Consider the following 25,609-nt stretch of genomic DNA (forward strand, 5'->3'; position numbering starts at 1 on the left):
GTTTGGACAAGCTGGACAGCAGCTTTAAGGCAGAGGGAATTCTGAGCTTCATTATTTGGAATTAAATTAAGGATAAATTAACCTGCATAGTGAATTTCCATCACTGAAGAAAGCTCCTTTTCTTTGGAATTGATTTGGTCCCAAAATTCTGCTTGCCAATTGAAAATTTAACTAGGAACTTCTTGCTAGCTGTTCTTCCATACAGATAGTGTAGTAAATGTATTTGTGTTCATTAATGACTTTCCATATATTGTAAGTACAGATCACAAGATTTATTTGAAAAATTGCCAGTTTATATACACAGATATAGAAGTAGGAAATAGTTTTATGGCTGTATGTAGAAGGACACAGAAACTGATAGTGAGTGATAACACATGTACTGAAACAAGACCTTCACCAGGAGAGTTGGCCTCAGGTGAAATAAATTATATAAATAACTTTTTAGGCCTGGAGTTTGAAGGCTGCCCAGTGTCTGTCTAACCTCAGCAAAGCAGGCACCTGGATTGCTTAGTTCTTCATATTTTCAGTGTTGTTTACATAGCCATTTACTTAAAGTTGAACATAAACTGCTTTTAATAAACCTGTGCAGGCTTTCTTTGGTTTGACTTGAATCTTGGTCCCAGTCAGTGCAAGAAGAGGTCGCTTACACAGGGTTTGGGGCAGTTTGTTTAAAGGCCTCTGCCTCTGAGGAACTAAATTTGGTCTGTTGTTCTGTCTTAGGGCAGAATGGCAAAGTGCATCCATACACAGAGCAGTTTTTACAGTATATTCTAAAAATCAGTTTTAATCTTAAGCTTGTTTAAACTACTGCACAGTGACATAAAAAGGTTTTCAAAGGAAAAAAAAAAAAAGACCCAAACCCCCCCCATTAGATGAAGTTATGGCTGGAAAAAGACTATGACAGTATGTTATTGAGCAATATTGTTTCTAGAGCTTAAATGTCTTTTAAGAAAAGAAGTTGTAAAAGTTATTTTACATCATACAATTGCAAAAACCCCTTGAAGATTAATCTAATTTACTTTGGCTTTAGTAACGAATGCAAAAATTCACTCATCAAAACCTGAGCTTGTACAAGGCAAAGTTCAATTACTTAAAAATATTAATATAAAATTATGAACATTATTTACAATGGAGAGATTGAATGTATCTTGTCATGGGCCAAGCCCAGTGATTGAGGGTTTGTAGAAATTTCACGATGATGCCGATAACCAGAAACTCACTGAAAGGAGGAGAATTAGGACACTCTTGTTCTCTTCCTTAAAGTGAACACTCTGCTGCAGTCATTGGGCCTGACCCTCTTAGCACCTTGCTGGGATTTCGTGGATTCTTTTTGGTTTGTCCTTTTTTGTCCTTTCCCCTTTGGGTTGCACTGGGTATCCTGAGCATCAGCCGCGGGCTCCGCGGGCGCGCCGTGCCCGTCGCCGTCCAGCCGGGCCGTGCCGGGGCTGTAGGCAGCCAGCTGGCACAGAGCCACGGCTGCTGTCTGCTTCTGCTCGTCACAGCTCTCCATGAGCCCCAAGTCTGCAGCCTCACCACGCTGGGCTGCGAAGGGTTTGTCACAGGCACTGCTGCTGGGGGTCTTGGGGCCGCACGGCTCCGCTCCGGAGCTCTCCTTCTCGGCGCTGGGAGGAGCGGCGGCGGCGTTGTTGTCGTGGGATGGGCTGTGAAAGGATGTTTTCAGGCTGGCTGTGTTGCAGGAATCCTTCACTGAGAGGTTCAGGGGCATGTCCTGCATTTCCAGGAAGCTCTGCCTGTCTGTTTTGGATGGGGTTTTGTACATGTGCTCATGAGTAGGTCCTGTGCTTGTGTCGGGCTTTTTTGAAAGATTGAGGGGACCTATCCCTGTGTCTTCCTCCGTGCTGGACAGCGAGCCTGTGTTGTTCTGACCATCAGTCTGTGAGTGTGAGTCTTCATCAGTGACATTGATGCTGGAAGAAACAGGGAGAAAAGAGAATTTACTATCAATTGTTCTTTTAAACTGGGGCTGAGGAAGTGGGCAGGAAGAGGAAAAAATCTGGACTTCTAGGCTAGAAGTTTGACAATTCTGTTGTTTCTCCTTTAAATCCCCAAATCCCTTTCACCATACCCACCACTGTAATGGAAGCAATTCCCTGAAGTACTCAAAGACATTGGAAGTACACAAACACAGTGGAAATTCCTGGTACATTTAAGGAGAATAATGAACGGTCTGCTCGCTGTAGCACCTGTGTGCTTTGCACAGTCAGTACAGAGCATATTAACTGCTGTAAATCTAAATATATCTAACAGGCACTGCATGAAATGTGTCCGTCTCTCTTTGCGTGTCCCTGGTAAACCTGACAAGAATTTGCAAAGTGTTATTTTACCTGTTAGGTGAATCCCCTCTGTCCTGCTGTGCCTGCACACCTTGAAGGGACGGCGCTTGGTCCGTGCTTTTTCTCACAGGTCTGAAGGCTGTGAAGTTTTCTTCTGATTGGTCACACTTGCCCAGGGATGTGGACGATGACTTGTTGGAGAGGTCAAACAAACCCTCACACGTGTGGCTTGTCTGGGTGAAGTTGGTGGGGCTGGGTCTGCCAGGGGAGCCCGTTGCTGCACTTCCCGCGAGAGGGCTCATTTTGGCATTCTCTCTTTCATTTTGGTCATCCTTAGCGTTACCTTTGGCGTGCAATAACGTCATTTCTTTTTCATAATCTGCTTGTTTTTTATGTGAGCTTAGAGGGTATTGTTGGGACGGACTTAAAGAAGCTGGGTACAGCAAGGTGGTTTCTTCCATCAGATGAGAGTTTTGCTCCCTGTTAATACCAGCTACGTGTGAAAATCTGTAAAATGGAGGATCTGTTGGCCTACAAAATCCATATGGTATCGGTGGAGTGGAGTGGTACTGCTGGAACAATCGATAGTGTTCATATGCTGATGGATTTAGGGGTTTTGGAAGTGGCCCAGGGTGGGGAAGAAAGTGTCTTTGATCTTGTGCTCCATAGACAGAGAGAGCAGAGCTTTCACACTCTGAGCTACCTGGGAGCAGGTAAGGTGTGTAGATAGCAAGGCGGTGCTCATAGAAATGGGGTGAGTACTCGGGAATCATTGGTTGCATGTAAGGTGAAATGGAACCAAAGCCTTTCGTGGGAGCCACTTTATGTGGAAATTCTGGGAGGAAAGAACCTGCCTTCCACGGGTGAGCTGGCGCGTGAAACGCAGACTTGGTGTGAAAAGGAGAACTTTTGTTAGAGAGGGAGAGGATTTCAGATGCCTCAGTGATTTCTGGGCCTTTGCTGTCTCGGTGCTCTCCGACGGGGACGAAGGCCGAGGGCCTGACCATGCCCTCCATCAGGGGCTGCACGCTGATGGCACCTTCTGCTGCAGAGCTGGCCGGGCTTAGTTCCTTTGGGATGGCGGGTTTCTGTCCTGGAATCGCGGCGTTTGTGGCCTGGTTTTGTAACTCAACGTTTTCCTTGGCGTCTTCTTTTGTAAAAGGGTATTGAGGCTTTGAATCAAGGCTTGGCAGTCCGTTTGTGACGGATTTAGAAGAAGTTGGTTTGACTGTAGATTCCAGCTGGTTGATCTGCTTGGGCTCCAGGGAACTGCCCTTTGGACACTTGATGACACGATCCTGCTCTGACACCAAAGTGATGGAGTTTTTGCAGAGGCCATACTTCATGTGGTTAAAGAGATGGGATTTCTCATTGCAAGTGAAGGGGCACTGGAAGCACTTGTACTTGAACGGCTTTCCCGGTGGTCTTGGGATGTAATGAGGCTTCTTGGGTTTACGTTCTTTGAGGAGACTCATTTTTTTTTCGGCTTTAAACAATTAAATGTAATGGTTCTTTATAAAAACTTTCTTGTGGTTGGCTTCCCTCAGTTTTAGCCTCGTGATGTTTCCGGTTTTTCAGGTTTCTAGAATCCTTCTTCCCAGGTGAGGAGAAGCAGCCAGCTCCTGTGGTGTCTCAGGGAAGAGGGTGCCGGAAAACAAGGCTTTTGCCACTGGTGGTGCAGGAACTGAAACACAAAGTTTAAAATGAATTGTAGTGGAACACTGGAACTAAACACGAAGTAGTGCCTTGTCCTAAGAACATTCCCCCTCACTGTGCATATGTTGTGTTATTTGGGTATTTTAAAACAGAATAAAAAAGCTGGATGTCAGGCTGGAGTCAGATGGGCATTGACCTTTGGCATCCTCCCAAACACAGTCACACAAGTGGCCTAATTTCCAGCAGCAGCACTTGTCACCTGCCTGTGCTGCCGGCTCGGGGGAGTTCTCTTTGAAAGCTGGAGGAACATTCATTGAGAAGATGAAAGTAGAAATCCAGGCGGAGCTGTTGAGAGAGGAGTGGAGTGGGTGGGATGGGAAGAGGCAGGTCCCGGCAGGGGCTGGATGTGGGGCGAGCCTGTCGGGCCGGTCCGGGAGAGCGAGGAGGGAATTTCCTGCTGTGGTGACACAAGGGTGGGGTGGATGGGTCGCTCTTGGGCGGCTGACTGGGCTCTTTCTGAGACTGACCAGCCCCTCTCTTCACTGGTGTGGCGTTTCCCAACAGCCCAATCTCAATGGATACCTCAAAAGTGCCCAATCTCTCGAAGGATAAAACCACACCGATTTTCTTCCTCTTCCTAATTCAATTAAGAGAAATGAGCGCTGCAGTGTCTGACTAATGGAATCCTCTGCCTGATAAACACATCTCCCAATCTCCTGCTGCGTCGCTCCTCACAGATTGCACACAGTTAACACGGGCACCCCAGTGTATTAACTCGGGGGGAAAGTGTCCGACAGTCATTGATTTATAGGGGAAGGATCTATCTGCCTTTCTCTGGAAAAACGAAGGTTGTGGATACTTTATCCAGCCCAGCGATTCGCTGGGTAGATAAGTCGGGAGGGCTTGTACCGGCTTGTTCCATTATGTTCACTGATTCTGAAGGCGTGAGAAACTCTCGGAGTCAGGTTCTCATGATTTTATAGGATGTGTTATGGCAGAGATCTAAAAACTGATGATTTCATCATGAACTACAAGCATCATTATCAAAATGATGACTGTTGCAAAACCACGTACTGTATCTATTGTGTTACCCGAAACTACAGGAATACTAATTGGAAGAGTGACGAGATAGCTCCATTTTTTTTTAAAAAAAAAGCTTTTTAAGCTTTTTTAGAAGTTTGAATTAGTAGTATTAAAATACTAAGTTCATGAAAAGAATTGCTGGTAATTATGTGCTGTGAGATTTTAGTTCAAGTAGAGATGTTTTGCATTTCTTAAATCAGAGATTATTTAACAGAAAATGACAGGCAACACATGATGAAAACTGAAGGGAAAGCTACAGAATTGCTGCTTGGCTCATCAGGTATAGTAATTCTAGCAAATTGTATTAAATGTTTTTTTCTGATGTCATAGAAGTATTAATTTTGTTAAAATAGTTATTGTGAAGGCACCCTTAAAAATGCAAAGCTGCTCTGCAAGTAGAAAAAAGTAATCAAGCTTTTTCCTAAAATTAACAAGTGATTAAATGTGCTTCAGATTAATGAAAAAAAAAGAATTTCTAGAGAAGTAGCTTTTTGTTTTTCAGGTTTTAATGGGGTTGTTTGAGTTGGATATTGATACTGTAAGAGCAACAAGGAAAAATGCATTAGCATGTTAAAGTCTCATCACTGGAGTATGGCTGAAATGGTAGTCCAGTAAATTTTTAAAAATAACATATTTTAAAATATTTTAAATAGCAATAGCTAGAAATCCTTTGAAATATTAAAAATAATATTTTTACATTTAAAAATAAGTGAATTAAATACTGAGACATAGGAGAAGAGGTTGAGATAGGGAACTGGACTTTTTCTTCTGCCTTAAGTGAGCTTGTTGCACTTATTTTCAACTAATGATGTGTAACCAGCATGGAAAGTTTGTCATGGACTCGGTCAAGTCAGTTTGTACCTGTTATTCTTTATATCTTCTTGGAAGTGCTTGTACTAATTATTCTTGAAAAAAGATATTGTTGTCAGAACTCCATTGCTTTCTTAGGTGAAGCATTTATGATAAGGTCCGAATCTGCATTCAGGTGCAGCATTTATAATCAAGGGATGGTAATTAGATTTCCTTGTTCTTCCAGCTTTCCTTTGCTTCATAATGAAAATTCCTGTGTGTCCTGTCCTCCCCCCTCTGACTTTGTACTTGGTATTTAACTTTGATTCAAGTTATTCCTGTTGGACAGAGTATTAACTATCATTTCTTAACAAGATAAAATGCGTTGCTGCAGTTTTAATGTTAGAAATTTCAAGCCTTGGAGCTCCTGTGCCGTGGGTACAGCAGGAGAGCATTCCAACAGCTCTTTATTTCTTTCTATTTAATTTGTTTTGATGGCTCCAGAGCCTGCTGCTCTGACTTGGGAGGTGCAGAGAGCAGCTCATTTTAAAGGGTGTTTACCTTTCTTAAACTTAGGTCAGTGCCAGCCAGGTGAATGTTTTCTTTCTCTCTTTTACTATTTAATCCCTATTTTTCTCATGGTTTAAAAATGCCAGTAATAAAATATTTCTAAAGTTAGACAGGTAGGATAATTCTTCCTCTGGTCCCTAATTCACAAGAGGGTCTGGCAGAGAGACATATTTTAGTATTAAAAAACATTAAAACTATTTGATCACACAGTCAAAAAGGACATTAATAGTTTAAAATAGGTGTAACCAATTAAAACCGTCCCTAGATAAATAATGCTACTTACAGCTGTACAATGTATGTTTTGTGCTGCCAGAGTTAGAATTTAGTACTGGAAAGAAAATATCAAAACAAGTAGTTGCTTTTTCCTTTAACTTCAATGCCATCACTTGTGATACCTTTTAAAAATGGGGAAAAAATCTTCAACAGCAGGATAATTTTTACATAAATTTTTTTCTTAGATTGAGAATATTTCCTGTAGACCTGCTTGTAGAAATGCAGATGGTTCTATATTATATTATAATTCTCTAGTTTTGAAATGCAGTAGTGTTATTTATTTATATTTTTATTGAAAACAAGTTATTCAGATCATCTTGATTAAACTTGAGGTTATCTTAGTTGTTTGTTTTTGGCACTAGTAACCTCCTCATGGCTTTCGAACCTGTCGCCCTTTCCAGCCTGAGACTGACTGCTCCAAGTTTCCTTCCTTCTGCTTTTAAAAGCAGCTTGTTGCTCCCTCCTTGCCTTTACCTGTTGGCAGGTTCAGAAAACAGGAATGTAGTTGAACATTGTGTGTAAATATATAAACAAAAAATGTCCGTGGGGATAAGTGTATACACACATATGCACATGTGTATTCATACACACACATAGATATGTGCATCTAGATCTGTCCAGGTTGGTTTTTTTAGGGTTTTAAGTAGTTTAAATTGTTTAAGATGCCCAGTTGATCAAAGAGGAAATTTCAAAATGTCTTTTATTACAAGCAGGGACAGTAATTACATTTCTTTTTAGGACACTGCTTCAGCAAAGTACGTAACAGCTGCTCATGCCCACCCCATTATTATTGCAGGCTCCTGGGTGATGTGGATCTCTCTGACCAGGAGGACTCACTGGGGTGGAACATTTTGAAGGACATGCTATAATTAAAATATTGTGATGTGGCATTATTGCATAACCCAAGGACATGCCATTGTCACCTACCCAGGGTGTTGCAAGAACAAGATTTGTGAGTTTTATTCTAGCTGAGATTTTTCCAGCGATTAACCACCCCTCCCTTCTAAACTTCCAGGTCCTTGAAACTGAAAGATAAATTTTAACACAACTGATTGTTAATTAGGAGGAAGCAGGGGTGAGAAGGGTGGGCTGGGAGGGCAGTGTGTGTGCGAGGTGCAGACCCACGGGAACTTCTCTGTGTGTCTGTCTGTGCGAGAGGAAGCTCCGAAACACAGATTAAACGACTTGCTTAGGCAGCGTGGATAGGAAATAAAAATCTCTCTACATACCAAGTTAATAAATCAATGTCTTCATACACTCTAATTGACTAGAAAATAGAAAAGGATCTGATTTTCTGCTAAATTTCTAGAAGGTGGAAAAATTAATAAATCAAAGCTGGAGCACATTATTTTCATAAAAGCTTTTCAGATGAACCTGACACGACTCTAGGAAGCAGAGCTGGCACAGCAAACACAGCAATTTTAAGCAATACAGCTTTTTTGTCATACTTCAATATATTAACTCCCCAAATAAAAAAGAAGAAATAAAAGCTGCTGAAAACCCTTTGCACCAACAAGAAGAGTTAATTATTGTAAAAACTCGCAAGAGTCAGATTTTCTCTCGGGCAGAAATATTCCCCACTCCTGTTGAAAGTTTCTGCTGAAAGCTGAGACCGGTGCCGTGAGTGCACCTGCTGGAGTAACCCTGGCTGCTGGGACAGCTGGGAACTGAGCACCTCAGACTTCCTCCTTAAATATCAGCAGGTTTTATTGAAAGAAATGCTCTGAAGCAGGTACTCACCGGGCACTGGGGTGTCCGAGAGCCGCCGGGCGGGCGCTGCGCTGGAGCTGTCACTGCTGCGAGAGCAGTACCTGTTCTCTGCCTGAGCCCTGGTGAAACTGCAGGAGGCTGTTCCAGGGGAGGGACCTGAGCGTGTAGGAGTTGAGCCCTCGGGGTGTAGAGATGCACCTGATATTACTCCAGCCTGCAGCTACGATTCATTTGTTTGCGTCCACCGCTCTCATTGAGCATTACCTCAGCATCTCCTGTCGAAGGGAAGGCAGCTCCCGTCGCTCCGTGCCCTCCAACAACCAAGTTTTGCTCTCGGCTCTGGTGGCTGCTCCTTTTGCAGTGTGGGGTCAGAAGTGGCTGAGTTAACACAGGATATTTTAAGTTTTGTGCAAGTGACTCGTGGGCAGCAGAACTGACTGTACGCAGGGGGTAGCAAAGCTCAAAAAAACAATTTTGCTCATTTTTTGGAGACTGACTTTTTTATTGAATGCCTTTGTTGCTTTAATATTCTTGCTTTTTTTTTTCTTTTTTTCTCCCCCCTCTTCATTTTTATTTAAATTTGTGTCCTTGGTGAGTCTCCTTTCTGAAGGCGGGACTGAACTAACTCCAAGCCTGCTTGCCACAGGAACCTGCCAAAGCTTGTCTATAATCGACAGCCAAACGTACAGGTCCTGGAAAGGGAAAGGAGTCACTGCAGGCAGGAGTGATTGTCATGGCTCTGTGTTTGCTCAGGACCTGGGAAATCCAGCAGTGAAATGGGAAAGGCAGCTGCTCACCCACTGCGAAGTGTTGGGGCCGGCTTTTAGTTGTGTTTTCTGTTAGAGCTCGTAAATGACAAATTTCTGGGTGCAGGTGCCAGGCACTGGTGACATGGCTGAGCTGCCAAGTGAAATGATTTCCTCTCTCACACAGGCTGGAAATGCTTTGATACCTGCAGCTCACACAAGGAAAATATTTTGATACCTGTAGCTCTGTCTAGAAACCACTCCTGTTAATGCATAAGCAAAGGGGTTTTGGCTACTGATTCCAGTGTTCCAGAGATGTTAAAACTTCTATTAAAAACTGAACATGAGAACCCCCTTGTTTCACCCACTGCTGTGTAGATAAGACAGCTGCAGATTACTGGAACTTTAAATGTATTCTATATTTCTATATTTCTATTTTATATTTCTATTTAATATTTCTATTTAATACTATATTTGATCTTTATATTTGATATTTATATTTGATATTTATATTTATATAAAAATGGGTTTTATAATTAGCAAAAGTAAGATTTTTTGGAATTAAAGTTATTAAGGAAATTGTCAGGAAAAAAACGGTTTAGAAAGTGGATAAAAGTTGTTTGAAAATCAGTCTTTAAAGTCTTGAAAATCAGTCTTTTAAGACACTTTAAAGCAGTGTCTTAAAAATAATTTTAAAGGTGTTGCCTTTTGTTTGGTGGAATTATTTACAGACATCTACTTCCCTGTGTGGGTATGCAGGTCACCATGCTTCCTCTTGCTGGGCTGGTCTAACTTTTTGAAAGAAAAATTCAAATTATAAACAATCACTAATTTTAAGGTAGAAGAGTGGCTCTTGTGGTATGTTTTATTTTTTCCCTTAATTATTTTTATTATTATGTTTCTATAATGCAGCATGATTGCAGTGATGTTGTTTCCACACTTATTTTTAACTCACCCAATCACATCCTGTCCTGTCAGTGACCCCAGTCCCCTGTTGGTAGCACCTTTTTCATTTACCTGGACACAGGTCAGATTACTTAGGAGCACCAGGATTGACACAGTAAAATTTAGATTTATTGATATGTTTCTGCCAAGTTGCCTTTTTTAAAAATGTTGTCATTTTTGTATCTCTGTGGGGCTGAAGCTTTGGGGTTTTTATCTTCTTTGGTGTAGAATATACTTCTTTTTCAAATTCAGTATTAAGTAAGTGTTGTTTAGCTGTAGCTGAACTTCATGGATTTAATTACTGTAGCATAATCCTGTCATTCTCTAACTGTTACAAACTTCCTTGTTTGTGCTTTTCTATGAGCTTTTTGGCTCAGCGTTAGCACTAAACAGAAAACAAAATGCCAGTTGCAGAAACTCTGCATGCAGATGGGGTAAATTTACCCTGATCCGGGTGCCCCTCTCATCTCGTTTCTGTTTTCCCTTCAGAATTCCGTTCCCTGGATGTATCCGTGTGTGCCAGCTGTTGCTCCAGTCCCTTACCACCTCCCCATTAGCCAGAGAGTTCTTGCCCTTCTGCTCTGATGCCAGGACTGGCCCTGCTGCTTGCCCTCAGGCCTCCAGTGCTGTTCCCAGGGATGGCCACTGGTTTTCCATCACCAGTAATTTTTTCCAGGTCTTTGCAGAGGTGCCTTAGCAATCTGTGAGCTCATTAGTTATTCCAGGAGAGCAGCAGGATCCCAGGTAAATGTGGATACTGGTGCACATGGAGCTGGTGGAGCTTAGCTTTCCACGTCCAGGAACTGCCTTGGAACTGCAGGGTTCACCTGTGTCGCCTTAGTTGTGTCTGCATTTGTGGCTTTGAGATAATAAAATCCTTTTTTCTTTCTGGGATCACTGGAACCGAAGTTATCTAAGGATTTGAAAATCCTTTGGGTTAAGATGGGATAAATTCTTCCATTGAGTTGTAAAATATTTTGAGTACAAATTTGTGTAATAGAAATTTCTGAGGGAAAAAGCATCAGCATGTTTGGGCTGGGTTGTTCCACACCATTCCCAGAAGGGGGCAAACGGATGTGAGTGTAATTGCTGGAACTCACACCGTGCCCCGAAACATGACGTGCTTCTCCTACAATGTTCTCATAATTATTTTTTTCTATCCCATATGAATAGTTATTAGTCTTAATGCTTTTTGAATAACACCTTTGAAATGTACCTTTGTTTTCCCTAACAATCCAGTCCCTGACTGCAGAGATAGGTCTGGGCAGATTACTGTGCTGGGGCTTGGGAGCCACTTGTTCAGATTACTGAGCAAATTACTTGTATGGGAAAAGAATAAAAGCTCAGCAGTTAATAGCAGCTGCAGATCCCATTTTTAGATATTTATTGTGGCCTGTGCTGTTTGGTCTGGAGCTAGGGTGATCTTTCTTTGGGTTCCCATCCTCGCCCTTGGGCAGTGAAACATCTTGGGGGAAGTGGGAAACAGCAGGAATTGGGACTGTAGGCAAAGGGATGAGCTGTTTGGAAGGGAGGGTTTTTAATGGTGATCTTTTCCCTGGCAGTCATTCTCACAGGGAGGCAAAATACACCTTCAGCTTCTGCTTCATGCTCAGGTTACACTTCTATTTCCACATGTATTCTTTTAAAAGTGATTTTCCTGCCAAATATTTTTTCCTTTTCTGCTTTAGTTTCAAAGCTTACACCAGAGATTCTGAGCCAGTTTTCTTGCCTCCATGATAGTTTTTCTGATAGAATTCAGCAGCAGGACCTGAGTTGTGCCATGTGCAGTTCCAGGGATTATAAAGTCATTTTTCTTTGATCTGTACCTGGCATGGGGCTGCTGTGATGCTGCTCTCACCAGAGAGCAGGGAGGCGTAGAACAAACAGAACAAATACTCTCAGACTCAACATATTGCTAGCTTTCAGTTATTTTCTGAAACATGCCAAATTTTATAAATATTTATGTGATTAATATATGTTGTTTAATATTTCAATACATTTTTAAAGTGGGGAATATAAACCAGCAAATACAACCTGGTGTTTTATTTTATTTCATTTAAAAATACTGATGCTGCAGTTCATGAGCTGCATTGTTTGAACGCAAAACAGGGTTTTGCATTCAAAGTTACATGTCACTATTCAGCTGTAAAATTTCAGTTGTTATTAGAAGGGATCACATGCAGCTTAATTTGCATGTGGGAGAAACCTTTTTAGCAAAATAGCCTGAAGTTAACTAAAATCTCATGGTCTGATGATGGATTTGTGTGCCATTCTGCATTTGGAATTGCAGCACCCCAAAACTAAATATTCCTTACTCTACAGTGTATGCTAGAACCAAAAACCTACATTTCAGTGTGGTTTCAGGATGATTTCACAGCTTTTGTTTTGTGCTGTATTTGTGGTTTTGTAGGCTTCAGACTATTATTTATAGGGGTTTTTCTTTATTTAATTGGGTGGGGATAAATACTAAACAAACAAGAGAATCCTAGTTTACTTGAATTTCTGGTTTGCTTGTGAAAGGACGTTATTAAAATTTCTCTTGATGACAGCACAGTATAAACTTTCTAGCTAATAAGGTGTGTCATGTAGAGGAACACGAACCTTCCTGCGTGTTCTTAACGTCTTGGTGGTGAGCTGAAGAACGTTCTGGTGTCACTCCCAGGACTTGCTGAGCTCTGAGCAGTCCCAGTCTCAAATGTAATCCATATTAGTGTTTCACCAGGAAACAATGCTCACTGTGCTGCTGTTTCTGCTATGAAATCACGTATGTGTAAAGTGAAGGCTGAAAACATTTGCATCACTGAGGAGTAAGAAAAGGAAGCCAGGGAAAGCAGGTTGGAAGAGCCCTGTGGTTACACTTTCAGTGAATTTGTGCTTATTTTGGGAGGATTCCAGCAAGGAAGACGTTACTTTTAATCTTCCTGGTTTCTTAAATACCCTTACCCATTCACGAGGAATAGACTGGGATAGTCCAACAGTCCCTTGCTCCTTTTTAAACTGTGGCAACAATAAAATCAGCATTGCAATAGAAAGAAATAATGCTGATGGGATAATGGAAGATTCAGGAGTCAGGTGGGTCAGTACAACTGATCTGAATCTGGAATTTGAATTTTTTTAATGCCAGAACAAATGAAAAGTAGTAATAAAGAATGAAAAATGGGCAGAACCAGCCTTAACTTCTTCAGTTCATGAGTTACCTTCAGAATAAAAGGAGCATGAAGAATCTGTAAGGAGGAAATAGGGAGAGTTGAAGATCTGTTAGTGAGGGACCTGAGGCACGTTTGAGAGGGAACTTGGCAGGTTACAATGCCATGGGATTCCATGACAAATTCATGATGCTTTTTACATTTTCAGAGAGCTCACACCCAACTCTACCAGTATCCAAAATGAGCCTGGCTTAGGGACATATTTGTGTACTGTTTCTGCTGAATGGTAACTCTTGGTTTACATAGGAAGCACTGCTTCTCTCAGTGCTCTGATGTTTGCTCTCTTTTAAAGATATCCATTGTCAAGTGTACTTTTGGTGAAAAGTTTGTATGAAATGAAGTCTCTGGTGCTGTCAGAGGGTTTCAGATGGACTCAGCCAGTCTCAGTAGCAGATGCTACAGCTTTGTAGGAATATCTGTGTACATGTGATTGCTGTACCTGTGATTTTAAAATTCCCTCAGCTTTTGGTGCCTCGTTGATTTTCTACCTTTCTACCTTTTCCACTTGTTGATTTTCTATTGTTAATTTTTTCTTGTTAATTTGCTTAGAATGGATATGTGCCTTGGGGCAGTACCCAGTTTTCTGTTTCTGGTACAGAGAAGGTTTGATCATGTGCTGTTAGGGAGAAAAGATTGGATTCCTGTGTATTTTGTCTTTTTATCTGAGTGGAGGGAATGGTGCTTACTGATAATTATATATAACTAGATATACTTTAAAAAACACCCAAAGTCTTATTTGTGTAGAAAAACTCTGTACACCGTGGACAAAAGGGGCATTTTTGCTGGTCCAGTCTCTGGGCCATTCATAAAAAAAAAACCAAAAACCAAAAAAACCAAAAAAACCCAACAAAAGTGAACCCAGTACTGCTTTCCTGTGCATTTTAGGAGGAGGTTTAACTGAGACCAGGATTTGAATAGTCTTATGGAAATGCATTGTGAAGCTTCTTAAACTTGTTTACATTCTGAATTTTTAAAGATTACCTTCTGTGTTTCCTATTCCAGAGAAATAAGTTGTTTGTTATGGACTTGCAGCAGCCAGGGGTTGGAGGAGAGGGAGGATGCATGGAGTCAGGCTTCTGCACTGTGTTAGTCCGTTCTGTAGTGGTGGTTACTTGTGAGGCTTTTGGCAAAATTCCAGGTGCTTTTCATCAGAGATACAGGAAGACATGGGGAAAAAAAAAAAAAAAAAGATCTGCCTGTCTTAGGTGGACTCTTTAGAAAATTGAGAACACCCAAACCTGAAAGGCTGGTTGTGGAGGAATTCCTTCTCTCCAACACCCAGGTGAACTTTAAAAGTGATGCATGGTCTTGAAAAGAGCCTTTTAAAAAGTTATAATGCCTATGTCACTGTAATAGTTTTCAAATTAGCAAGGAAGCATTATAAATAGTGCAGATTTATTTTTTTTTCAGTAGCCAGCAGGTATGAGCAGGAAGAAATGCTGTGTCTGGAAAAGGAAAGGTCCCTCCCCCAGCACCACTGGGAGATGGGGTAAACACTGAGCAGGGAATAAATGACAATGAATTGCTTCTGGCTTTTTCACCATGGGGTTTATCTTGGTATTGCACAACTTTAGCCTTAAGGCTGGGCTTTCTTGAGTGATATTTCGTCTCTGACACACAGTGTTATGAGTTTACAGAATTTTATACTCCTTTAGAGTAAGTAATTCATTTGCTCAGTGGGATTTCTGCACAAGCCTATTCCTTCACGTCTTTAACTGCAGTTTGCTGTTGGTTCAGTCAAGGCAGAGCTCTGTACACCTGTGTGAAGAAGGTCTGTGGTCTGGCCTTGGGTGTGATGGGGTAGGAGAGTCCCCAAAACACAGAGCTGTGTTTCAGAGCTGTCCTGGGTTAGCTGCTGCTCTGAGTGCAAGCCAGGCAGGGGGCTTTGAGCTTTTAGGGCTGTGTTGGTAAGGATGTTGGGATGGAGTGGCTGGAATGCAGATCTGTCTGCCTCCAGCTTGGCCCTGGTGCCACCCCAGAGCCCTGACTCCTGTCAGCCAGGGCACTGGTGCAAGGCTGCCTTTAGCCCCTGGCAGAGGGCCTGGTGACCAGAGCCAGTGTCCATCTCCTGAGCACTGCATTTAAGAGCCATGACTGGTGTCAAACAGTCTGTGGGGCAGCATCCAGCTTCACCACCACCCCCTTCTCTCTTCTTCTCTCCAAGTCTGCCAGGCAGCCTTTGCATTCCAAACTTTGCACCCTGAGCAGCCAGGCAGACAACAAGCTCCTGTGCTGCCTGCTGTGATTCATCCTGGAGCAGGTCTGTCCTGTGGGCTGCCTCAGATAGCTCCATGGAAAAACCACCACGTGACCCTGTAATTAAAGACTCTCTTAATTCATTACGTAGTGAGAGGCTGCAGGGAGGTTGCAGCAGACAGAGCAGCCCTTCAGTCACGGGGCAGAGCTGGCTTTGTGCAGGTGCCTCTGCCCAGCCCGGGGTGGGCTCAGCTCTGGGGGCACCCCGCAGCTCCAGAGAGCCAGCTGCTCCCTCCTCACACCCTCCTGGGCCTGCAGGAGCTCTGTTCTCTTCCTCCTTCCCTGGCAAACTCCTAAGGAGGTCAGCCCTGGGGGCAGGAGTGGCAGAGGAGAGGTCACCTGTGGGTGGTTTTTAGGCACTTGCCCTTGGGGATGGGATGGCAGAGCATCATCCCACAGGAACACAGAGAACTCTGCACAGCCAAAACAGCACACTCATTTTCTGATCCCCACTGGAGGCTTTATCCTCTCCATGAAAGAGCTCTTCAAGAGTAGATTTTGGAGTCAACAGCTTGTGTAGAAAATGAGAACAATTCAGAGATGATTCACAGAATTTTTGAACAAGTATTTATTTCTGGGAATGGGCCTAACCTGAACTTTCTGGTGTTTGCATCAGTAAATTGATCCAGTAAATTATCAGTACAAGAGCCCTAATGAAGTTCCAATTAGGAACTGCCACTTTCCAGAGGTAAGTGGAAAGATTACTCCATGTGGGAGTGAGTGGTCTCAAACCTGATTTTCTGTACATGGGGGAGCCAGAATTGTGTTTTTAGGAAACAACTCTCTGCAGATATCTGCCCCAGTTGTTCTCACAGAATTCACAGAATGGCTAGGTTGGAAGAGACCTTAAAGATCATCAAGTCCAATCCATGCCCTGACACCTCAGCTTTTAAGCATGAAGCTCACAAAGAGCTGAAACTTCTGCACCAAGTTGGTTTTCATGAAAGAAAAAATTGAAGAACAAAATTGCTATTCTTTGTGTTGAATATGTAACTTAAGTTTAAGCTTCATCATTCATTAATTGTAGTGTCTGTGGCTGCTCCTGCTGTGACATTGTGCACAATGCAGGAATAGCAAATGTCCACTTTGTAGTGCTTTTTCTTAAATAATTCTAAAATAGAAGGATTTGCAATGTATTTTTTATGGATGGAAACAGCTTCTCTGCTGTAACAGTCCCTATAAAAACATAATGCTTGTCTAAGGTAACATTGATTTAATCTGTTTTAAGTTGCATATTTTAGTTTGAAACTAAATGTAGACAATTCTTATTTAAACCCAGATCCAATGAAAATCTGTTTTAAATTAAATAAGGTCGAACTTGACATTTTGCAATTTTCTTGTGGAGACAAGGCCTGGGGCTGAGGAACAGGTTTTTGTTGTTTGTTTGACTGCTGTATTTGTGTATTTTATATGATAAACATTGCACTAAATAAAAGAATCAATTTACTGTGTGGAGTTAAAGTGACAAAGAGCTCTGGACAGCACATGTTGTAGTTGAGGTTGGTGTAAAGTATGTTTTTAAAGGAGTAATGTAAAGAATCTTTCATTTAAATACATTAAACCTTTCAATATCCAATGTCTTCCACAAGCTCCTTCAGCAGACTTTCATTGTCTCTCACCTCCACTGAGCACCCCACTGTGTAAAATCCATGTTTAAAAAGCAGAATATCTCTGCAGCCTGTCTCCAGAACGAGGAAAAAAACCAACCCAACCCTGTTTTTAATGCCAGAAGTTGGTTCTTTATTTTCCAAGGCTTGAGCACAGGGCTGTGCTGCAACTGCAGCGACGCTCGTGGGCACGGCAGGGTGGGGTGAGCAGGTGCTTATTGATACCTTCAGGCTACAGGTAGAGATGGCTGTGTTTTCTTGAGCATTCACAGACCTGCACAGGTGGATTTTGTTTTAGTAATCAGCACTGTTTGTGCTCTGCTTTTGGTGGCACACTTCTTAAAAAAAACCTGTAGATCTGTGAAAGAAATGGGGACTTGTAAAATTAAAGGTAAACTTTTAAAGTGAAATCTGTAAAGTTAAGGAATAGTTCAGATCTTCTCCTTGCTGCATGTTCCAGCCTTGTAGTTTTCAATGAAAAAGGCATGTTCAGAATTTCGAAAATCAAATAATTTTGTCTCCACACCACCAAACGAATTTTCTTCTGGAAGATTTTTTTTTTTCCTAAAGTTTTTTGATTTTTAAATCTGTGATTTTTTTGGGTAAAGTGATTTTAAGTTAAGATTTGACTTGGTGTTTGAGGAACTCTAGAGCAAGAAATGAAGTGAAACCTGGAATTTTGGGTAGTGTTTCTTTTGGGCTTTTATAACTGTTAAAAATCAGCAAGAAATGTAATGCTGGACCTGCTTTTTTGAACACACACACACACACACTCACACTCACTTGTGTCAGGAGCAGTTTTTATTCAGCATTTCCTAGTAAATATTAACCAGTGATGGCACAAAAGGTTACCAGATGCCCCCAGATCAGTTTCCTTCGTGGTATTTGTGTTTCTAACTAGCAGTGCTGCACACTCCACCTTGTTTCCTGGCAGTGCCACCTCCCAGTGCCCGCTGTTTGCTTCCTCTCTGTCTCCAGGCTCTGCAGTCTCACAGGGCACTGCCGTGAGTCCCAGGTGGAGGAGAAGGCCACCAGAGAGGTGACAGCTCAAGCTGCCCTGGCCAGCACACCCTGGAGCATCTGTCCCTGTTCCTCACAAACCATTTGGTGCTGTGCCCATTTGGGACATTAAACTGCAAAAATACATTTTTTTGTTTCACAGAGACAATCCAAATGTGGGGAGCTGCTGGAGGGGCGTCCTTCCCCCTTTTCCTTCTTGCACAGAGGTGGGAGTGTGCCCACAGCTGTTGGAAGGAGCTGCAGTGGTCACTTGCACTGAGGGCAACGTGCTGCAGCTTTGTAAAACTGCCTTCGGCGCCTGCTTGAGTGTTCCTGTAGAACCAGCAAATTCCATTTTTCTCATCAGTTGATGCAGCAATTTTCAAAACAAGCTAGGCAGCATTTTTAAATACTTTCATTGCAGCTTCTTGAACTGGGAAATGTCCAACAATCCATCCATCTCTGCTGTATTGTTGTTCCAGAATTGCAATTTCACTTTCTCCCTTGTAGTGTTTATGCTCCTTTTACTCAAATCTCACCCATCTCTATATCTGCTGCTTGATTTTCTTTAGCAGCTTGAAATGAATTTAAACAGCCTTTTAACACTTCACTTCTCCAGTCATGGTATCTATCTTTTTGTTTAAAGCAGCAGTACACAGTGATGAACAGCACATGGAAGTTTTAATTATTTTGTGATTATATCCACTCAAGGATATCCAGGCACAGATTGCTGATGAAATACAGCTCAGTGATCCCATTTCTTGTTAATGGGATCACCTTGTGACAAGTATTTTCTAAGGAAAATGATGCATTTGATAAATTTGATACAAGAAAACCGATAGAGAAATTGTTTTTTGTTTTTTTTTTAAGAGGCTGTTGTTTCTGCAGACATTAGTCATTTAATAAAGTTGTGCCATCTAGAGAGAGATGTATCCAGATTTTCTGTCTGGATGTGCAGATACCAAGTAAAGGCCCTCTGGGGAGCCCTGCCCTGGTATTTCTTGAACTGTAGCAATGTGTTTCTAGAACGATGTAAAAGAATTATCCTTACAGGTTTTGGAAGCTCTTTTATCTGTAGGAAAACCTTATTGACTCCTGCATGTAGTGACTGGACATGGTGGGATGGATTTAAACTAAAAGAGAGTAGGTTTAGGTCAGATATCAGGGGGAAATTCTTTCTTTCCTCTGGATCCCTGGAATGTCCAAGGCCAGTCTGGAGCCACCTGGGAAAGAGACAGGTGTCCCTGCCCACTGTTGAGGTGAGCACCTTATGTGTGGAGACACCAGGTTTGATTTTATTTCTGAAGATTGATTTATTATCTTAGGATATATATTATATAAAAATACTACAGTAAAACTGTACTAAAAGAACAGAGAGAAAAGATGGTCAGAAGGTTACAAAGAACAGGAACAGAATGAAATAACAAAATCTTGTGAGTGCTCACAGCTTCGGTACCGGTGGTTGTGATTGGTCATTAATTGAAAACAATTCACATGGATTAACGGAAGATGTACCTGTTGCATTCCACAGCAGCAGATAGTTATTGTTTACATTCCTTTCCTGAAGTTCTCAACTCTTCAGGAGGGGAAGAGCTGAGATACTTTATGAAAAGTCCTTTGTTAGGATTTTTCATAAAGTGTCATAACTGCAGCCCGCGGCACGGGTGGAAGCAGATGTTCTTGGAGGTGCTGACTTGCTTTGTGTGGCTGTTTGTGCTGTGCCAGTGGTCCCCGTGATGCTGAGGGCGCTGACGTACGACGAGAAGCGGGGCGCGTGCAGCGTGGGCTCCAACGTGCGGGACGCGGCGTGCTACGTGTGCTGGGCCTTCGCGCGCGCCTACGAGCCCGCCGAGCTCGTCCCCTTCATCAGCCACATCTCCAGGTGAGCTCCGTGGGCAGGTGGGGGAACTCACAGGTGTTTGAAAGCTTCTATTCCGTGTTCAGTCTCGTGTGAAGGGTGAGACAGTACAGGTGTTACAATCCATCACAATCAGAAGCCAGCTATTTCCTAATTACAATACACTACCAGTGTTCCTTAACCTATCAACTTTTACCACTCCGTACCTTAAAGCCAGTCACCTAAAATTGCTCTTCGTGGGTCTTAATACAATGCATCTTTCATGGTTCTCTTTCTCCATATGTATCAATGTATACATCTCTATCCTATTTCCTAATTACAATACACTATAAGTGTTTCTTAACCTATCAGCTTTTACCATACCATACTATAAATACCTTAAAGCCAGTCATCTAAAATTACTCTTCATGGGTCCTAATACAATGCATCTTTCATAGTTCTAGTTCTCCATATATATCTATATCATATTTCTTAATTACAATACATTATAAGCATTTCTTGGCCTATCAGCTTTTGCCACACCATGCTGCAAATGCCTTAAAGCCAATTATCTACAATTACTCTTCCTACTACAGTGACTCTTTCATAGTTCCATTTCTCCATATATATCTATATATATATTTCTATATCATATATATAATATATATATCAATATCTAGTCTTTTTTGCAAGGCCATCCTTTGAAACTTGTTTCTAGCTCCATTTCTCTCTCAACAATGTCTGTCCCAGTCCATGGCATTTCTAAGTCAGCATTTCTTGTCTCTAGGTTTGCACACAGATGCACACTGTGTGAGCCTTCTGTCAGGCTTTGAGAATCCTCTACAAATCCATTTCCCACATTTCCCCCTCTTTCTTGAACTCAGCTAGGAAACTGATACAGGCCATTTTTGAAGTCTATTAAAACTTAAGGTGCCTGCTAACACATCTGTTGAATGGCTTAAAAGTAAAGAATTGGGTATGGGTGGGATGGTGGTGATGTAAACATATCTATTTCCTTGTTATGTGGTGACTTCAATTCCCTCTGTTCACCTGATTTTCAAAGGAAAATCCAAAGAAACTCACTGTAAGGTGGATAAGAGAAGTCAGTGGAGGAAGGCTTTGGCAGGGTGTCATCTTTGCCTGCTTGATCCACGTTTTGTGGGTCAGCTCAGTGACATCACTCAGGGATCTTGAGAAGTTTAAGAGAGAGAAGGTTTGGAACCTTAGTTCAGTAGAGGCAGAAATAACAAACCATTCTAAAATAGAGGAGTTGCTTTATGGAGTCCTAAAGGGCTTTTCCTAAAGCAGAAAACTTAAGGAAGAGGTTTCTGTTTCAGGTGTGTCTTCTTTCTAACAATCCAAGATTCATGAGACTTTGTCCACATGGGTGTTGTGCAAAGAATAAAGCATTTTTTTTATTGACCTGCTGACAGCTTGCAAATGGAGCAGGTTAAGTCTAAAAGGATAAAGTACACCTCAGCTCTACTTCTACACAAATTATAATTTTCCTTTTGAAGTGTTCCAATTCAAAGATTATTTTGAATAGAAAATAAAACCACTTCCAGTTTCTGAAAGGGGCAAGAACCTTATGTGGCAATACTGAATTCTTAACACAGCAGTTTTGAATAGTAGGGGTTTTATTATTACTAAGAAGATGTTTGAGTTAAAGTTAACAAATACATGAGAGAATTTTTCCTCGATTGATGCCTTGTGGTTTTATAGAGCAGAGCAGAGTGCAGGATTTCACTTGAAATGAATGGAAGTGCCTGGTGTAATTCTTTTTCAATCCATAGTTTCTGTTTCAAAAGACTTTCAAAAGTAAAATCTTTAAGAGATTTCCAAATCTGTGCTACTGCAATGGTGGACTAGAAGTTGCTGCAACCTTTCCCTTTATACTGTTGCTATTTTTACAGATACAAACTGGTTTTACCTTTTTTCTTCTGTCTCATGTTCTCCCTCCTCGTTGCCTGTGGGATTCTCTCTTTATTGTTTGGTCTTTCTTTGGCCACACTCTGGCTGACATTTGGAGGTTCCTTAACGGGTGACTTGCACTGCAAACACACAGGTGGCTTCTCACAGTTTCTTGGCACACTTTTAGTGCAGCCATTGACAGCAGCTTTGTCTCCATCAGAAGGGTTTTGATCAGTGGTCATTTAGTATTTTCTTCTTAAAAAACAGAAGTTTGGACTCTCTGTGGTCCTGGATGTCTGCTTTAAGTTTTAGGGACTTCCTTGCTTCTAGACTGCTGAACTATTTCAATCTCATCCAAAAGCCTACTTTGCCCACACAGGGCTACCTGCTGAGCTCAGCAGGTTCCCAAAGAATATATGACTATTTCTTTCTTCTTTAAAAACAATTTTTAAAGTTCTTTGAGACAATCTGTAAATGAATCCATTTTTATTCCTGGCTGCAGTGTCCTGGCTGGTCTCTGCTGTTTTTCACCCCTGTAGTTTCATTTCTCAGTGCTGGTCCTTCAGTGCAAGCTCACCACTCTGTCCTGTGGGACTTGGCTCCTGGTGTTTTTTGAAACCTTGATAAAACCTTCCTGTCTAAGAACCTAATGTCCATCTTCTTAAGGCCAAGCACCATTTTCTGCCATATTTTCCATAGAGAGCAGACAAGAAATGCTGAGACATTTTAGCCTTGTTTCTCTCATGAAGTGTTTCATGGTGTTTTGATGATGTTTCACCTACACGGGCACAGATTGTAAAGGAGAGGAGCCTGGTGACTCTAGGCTGTGCTGGGATGTGATGCCATCCCCTGTTTTAGGATATCTTAGGATATCTTTTAGAAAGAAAAGGTGAAACTCCAGGATAGCCCTCCTTTTCCTTGGCATGCTATCAATAGTGACATTTGCCAGTTAGTAATTAATGAGATATTTTATTTTGAAGGGTGATGTTTAATTCACTTCTAGCTGAGCTCATGCTAAATTATCTGTAGTATGAAGTTCTTAAGTGAGGGTACCTGAAGATGCATTTGCACAGTGAAATTGTGATATTGTACTATTGTAAATATTGTATTTTGATTGATATTGTAAATACAATCTTGTATTCTTGTTTTTAATCTAACCAGCACTAATGGTAGCAGTGAAGGCACTGTCACCTGTGACCAGAGTGGTAACAAATGGCTCTGGCAGGGTGCTAACAGCTCTGCAGAGTTACATTTGTGTTCCCACTGCCTGCAAGTCTTTAGTCTTGGTATGGCCACACTTGTCCTGAAGTCTGGTTCCAGACTTCTGGTAATTTTTCTAGATTGGTCAGCAGCTTGGTGAAAACAAAAGCTCTGCTTCCATCCTCTGAGTTGGAAACCTTTAAAGGTTTCCTTTAAGGTGGGGCAAGCTTTTTGCTTGTAGAAAGCCTAATTGTTAGTGCTCAGGCCTTCCCTTTATCAGAATTCTGATCTGTTCTGTTTATCAGAACTTTTCTTCTGCTCATGATGCTTTGAACAAGATATTTCATATTTCATATTTCATTTACTCCTTTCCCCCTGCCATGCTGCAGTGTTGGTCTCCATAGGCTTGGTGCAGATTTATACTTCTGATTTTTCAGGGTTTTGGTATTTAGTTTTATGGCCACAAAGCTTTGTTGGTGGGACCTCTGGAACAGATATTTATACCAGGAGATTGTGTTTCTGAAGAAGCTGGTGTCCTTCAACTTCCAGCCTCTTCTGGAAACAAGTTCTTTTCTTTTCAGGAAAGTGTCAAATGGCAATATTTGAGATCCCTCTGCCAGTGGTAGTAAAACCAATGAGGGCTCTGTCTGTGCCACCTGTGACAACTTCAGTTGTTGGGAATAAATTGATAAGATGGAGACAAACATGGGGTGGAAGCTGAAAATTGCTAATGAACAGCTGCAAGGTGTTGTGGTTTCTAATATCTTAGTTTTCCAACACAGCTGTAAAGTATTTTACCAAGTATTAATGCTATACAAGGCTTCACTTAAAAATCTTTTTAGTTATAGTGGCCATTCCTTTTCTAAATCAACTCTCGAAGGTAGAATTGCCACTCCAAAGAGAAATGGTGAAAAAAAAAATTCAAATAAAGTATGACACACAGTTTCACCTATTGTGTCAGCAAGCTGATAATTACATACGGCTTTTTTTTAAATCTAGCCTTAGGTGTGTCACTGTTTTACTTAAAGAAGAGTCATACTTCTAGCCACAAGCAAATTGTTGCTACCCTGCAAAAATGCAGCACTCAGCATCTTGAAACAAAATGCATAATATCCATTGTGAGCTGAATTACACAGCAAAAACGTCTGCCTGGATGAGAATACACACTGTTAGAGAAAAATAGTAAACACCTTCCAAAAGTGTGATGAGTGATTGCAGTCCTGAGCTGCTGGCTCTGCTTAGTGCTGGGAATTGCACAGAGGTCTATCCTGCACTCATTTTCAGCTGCTGGAAGCACATGGGACCCACTTGGGTACCAGAATACCTGAAGTGGGTCCTGCCCTACGTGTCCTTAACAGCACTAACAGAGTAAAGCAGAGCGGGATTTGCAGGGGATTTTTTTTCCCCTTTTCTTGCATCATTTTGTAATTGAAAGACGTTTTTTCAGCAGTCAAGGAACATATATATTTCACTTTGGACCAGTGAAAAATCACTTTAAACTGCATGAAGTCAGATTGGTTTTTTGGTAAAATTTCAGACAGTGTTTTAAGATAAATCCTTCTCTCCATATTCATTGTCAGCTGATTCTTCCCTGTTTTTTTATGAGTGTTCTCTTTACTGATGAAAGTGGCAGAATATTGAAGTTGTAAACTTGCTATGGATCAACCCTTCCCCTTCCTGACCTTGCCACTCTTTTAAGAAAAAACAAAGAAAAAAAGTGAACACTTATTGGAAATACATCCCTGTGAGTGTTTCTAATAGCACTTGCTTGTATTTTTCCATGTCAGTTTTTTTTCCCAATCCATATTTCAACAATATACTCTTGCTCATCTGCTTAATGGTCTGTTAAAGTCTAGTTAAACTGGTTTCTAAAACCTTGCCTCATCTATTCAAACTACAGGACCACAAAAAGAAAATTCTTGGCAATATAGATGAAACTTCACTTCTTTTGCAGGACCGTGTTGCTCTTTTTTGAGATGCACACACTGAAGTTGCTGTTCAAGCATATCATTATAAAAGCACTACTAGACTGAGCTTTGTTTCTCTCCCAGTCTCTACATGCAGCCTCTCTTTTTAAGCTTACCTATGAGGAAAGTGAAACAGAATTTAATGACTTGGAAATGTGGGTAATTTGATTCCTGCCCCCTTGGGTGTGGAAGTTGCTGTCGGTGAAGTGGCAGGTGCACAGTAAGGAACTGAACTGTTTTGTTTAAAACCTAAACAAAACAAAAAAAAAAAAAAAAAAAAAAAAAAAAAAAAACAAAAAAAAAAAAAAGGAAAACATACTTGCATTCTGTAATACAATTAGAGTGATTAAATGGTTGCTGGCTATCTGAACTGTGTGGAGCTGTGCAGGGTGCAGGTTCCTTTGCCTGTTGTGGCTGGTGTGGGGTGGTTAGGAGCTGGGATCTGTTGGGATCTGGGATCTGTTGAGAACTTGTGAGAAATGGATTTGTAAAGAATTCTCAAAACCTGGCAGAAAGCTCACACAGCCTTGTACATCTGTGTGCAAACTCTGAGATAAAGT

The 25,609-nt window shown here is 41.5% G+C and overlaps 2 protein-coding genes across 5 annotated transcripts in view; one reads left to right on the forward strand and one right to left on the reverse strand.

Moving 5' to 3' along the window:
• TBCD (tubulin folding cofactor D) overlaps positions 1-25,609 on the forward strand; it is a 114,506-nt gene that overhangs the window by 26,813 nt on the left and 62,084 nt on the right. For all 4 annotated transcript variants that reach the window (XM_041459439.1, XM_041459441.1, XM_041459438.1 and 1 more), the window contains exon 15: positions 19,860-20,016. In XM_041459439.1, the coding sequence (XP_041315373.1) occupies positions 19,860-20,016 (157 nt within the window). The remainder of the gene's footprint in view (positions 1-19,859; positions 20,017-25,609) is intronic.
• On the reverse strand, positions 1,235-3,769 carry ZNF750 (zinc finger protein 750). Its single transcript, XM_041459443.1, has 2 exons — positions 2,346-3,769; positions 1,235-1,928 (listed from the first exon to the last, which is right to left on the reverse strand). The coding sequence occupies exons 1-2, from the start codon at positions 3,767-3,769 to the stop codon at positions 1,235-1,237; spliced, it is 2,118 nt and encodes a 705-aa protein (XP_041315377.1).

This window comes from Pyrgilauda ruficollis, unplaced genomic scaffold (genome assembly GCF_017590135.1).
Source record: "Pyrgilauda ruficollis isolate IOZ18807 unplaced genomic scaffold, ASM1759013v1 scaffold136, whole genome shotgun sequence".
In the NCBI taxonomy this organism is placed as follows: Eukaryota; Metazoa; Chordata; class Aves; order Passeriformes; family Passeridae; genus Pyrgilauda; species Pyrgilauda ruficollis.

Bases quoted from the DNA above. Each gene is read 5' to 3' on its own strand.
- ZNF750 (XM_041459443.1), bottom strand. From the start codon at position 3,769: ATGAGTCTCCTCAAAGAACGTAAACCCAAGAAGCCTCATTACATCCCA. The intron at 1,929-2,345 runs GTAAAATAACAC...TGTTTCTTCCAG, and splicing joins AGAGGGGATTCACCTAACAG to CATCAATGTCACTGATGAAG.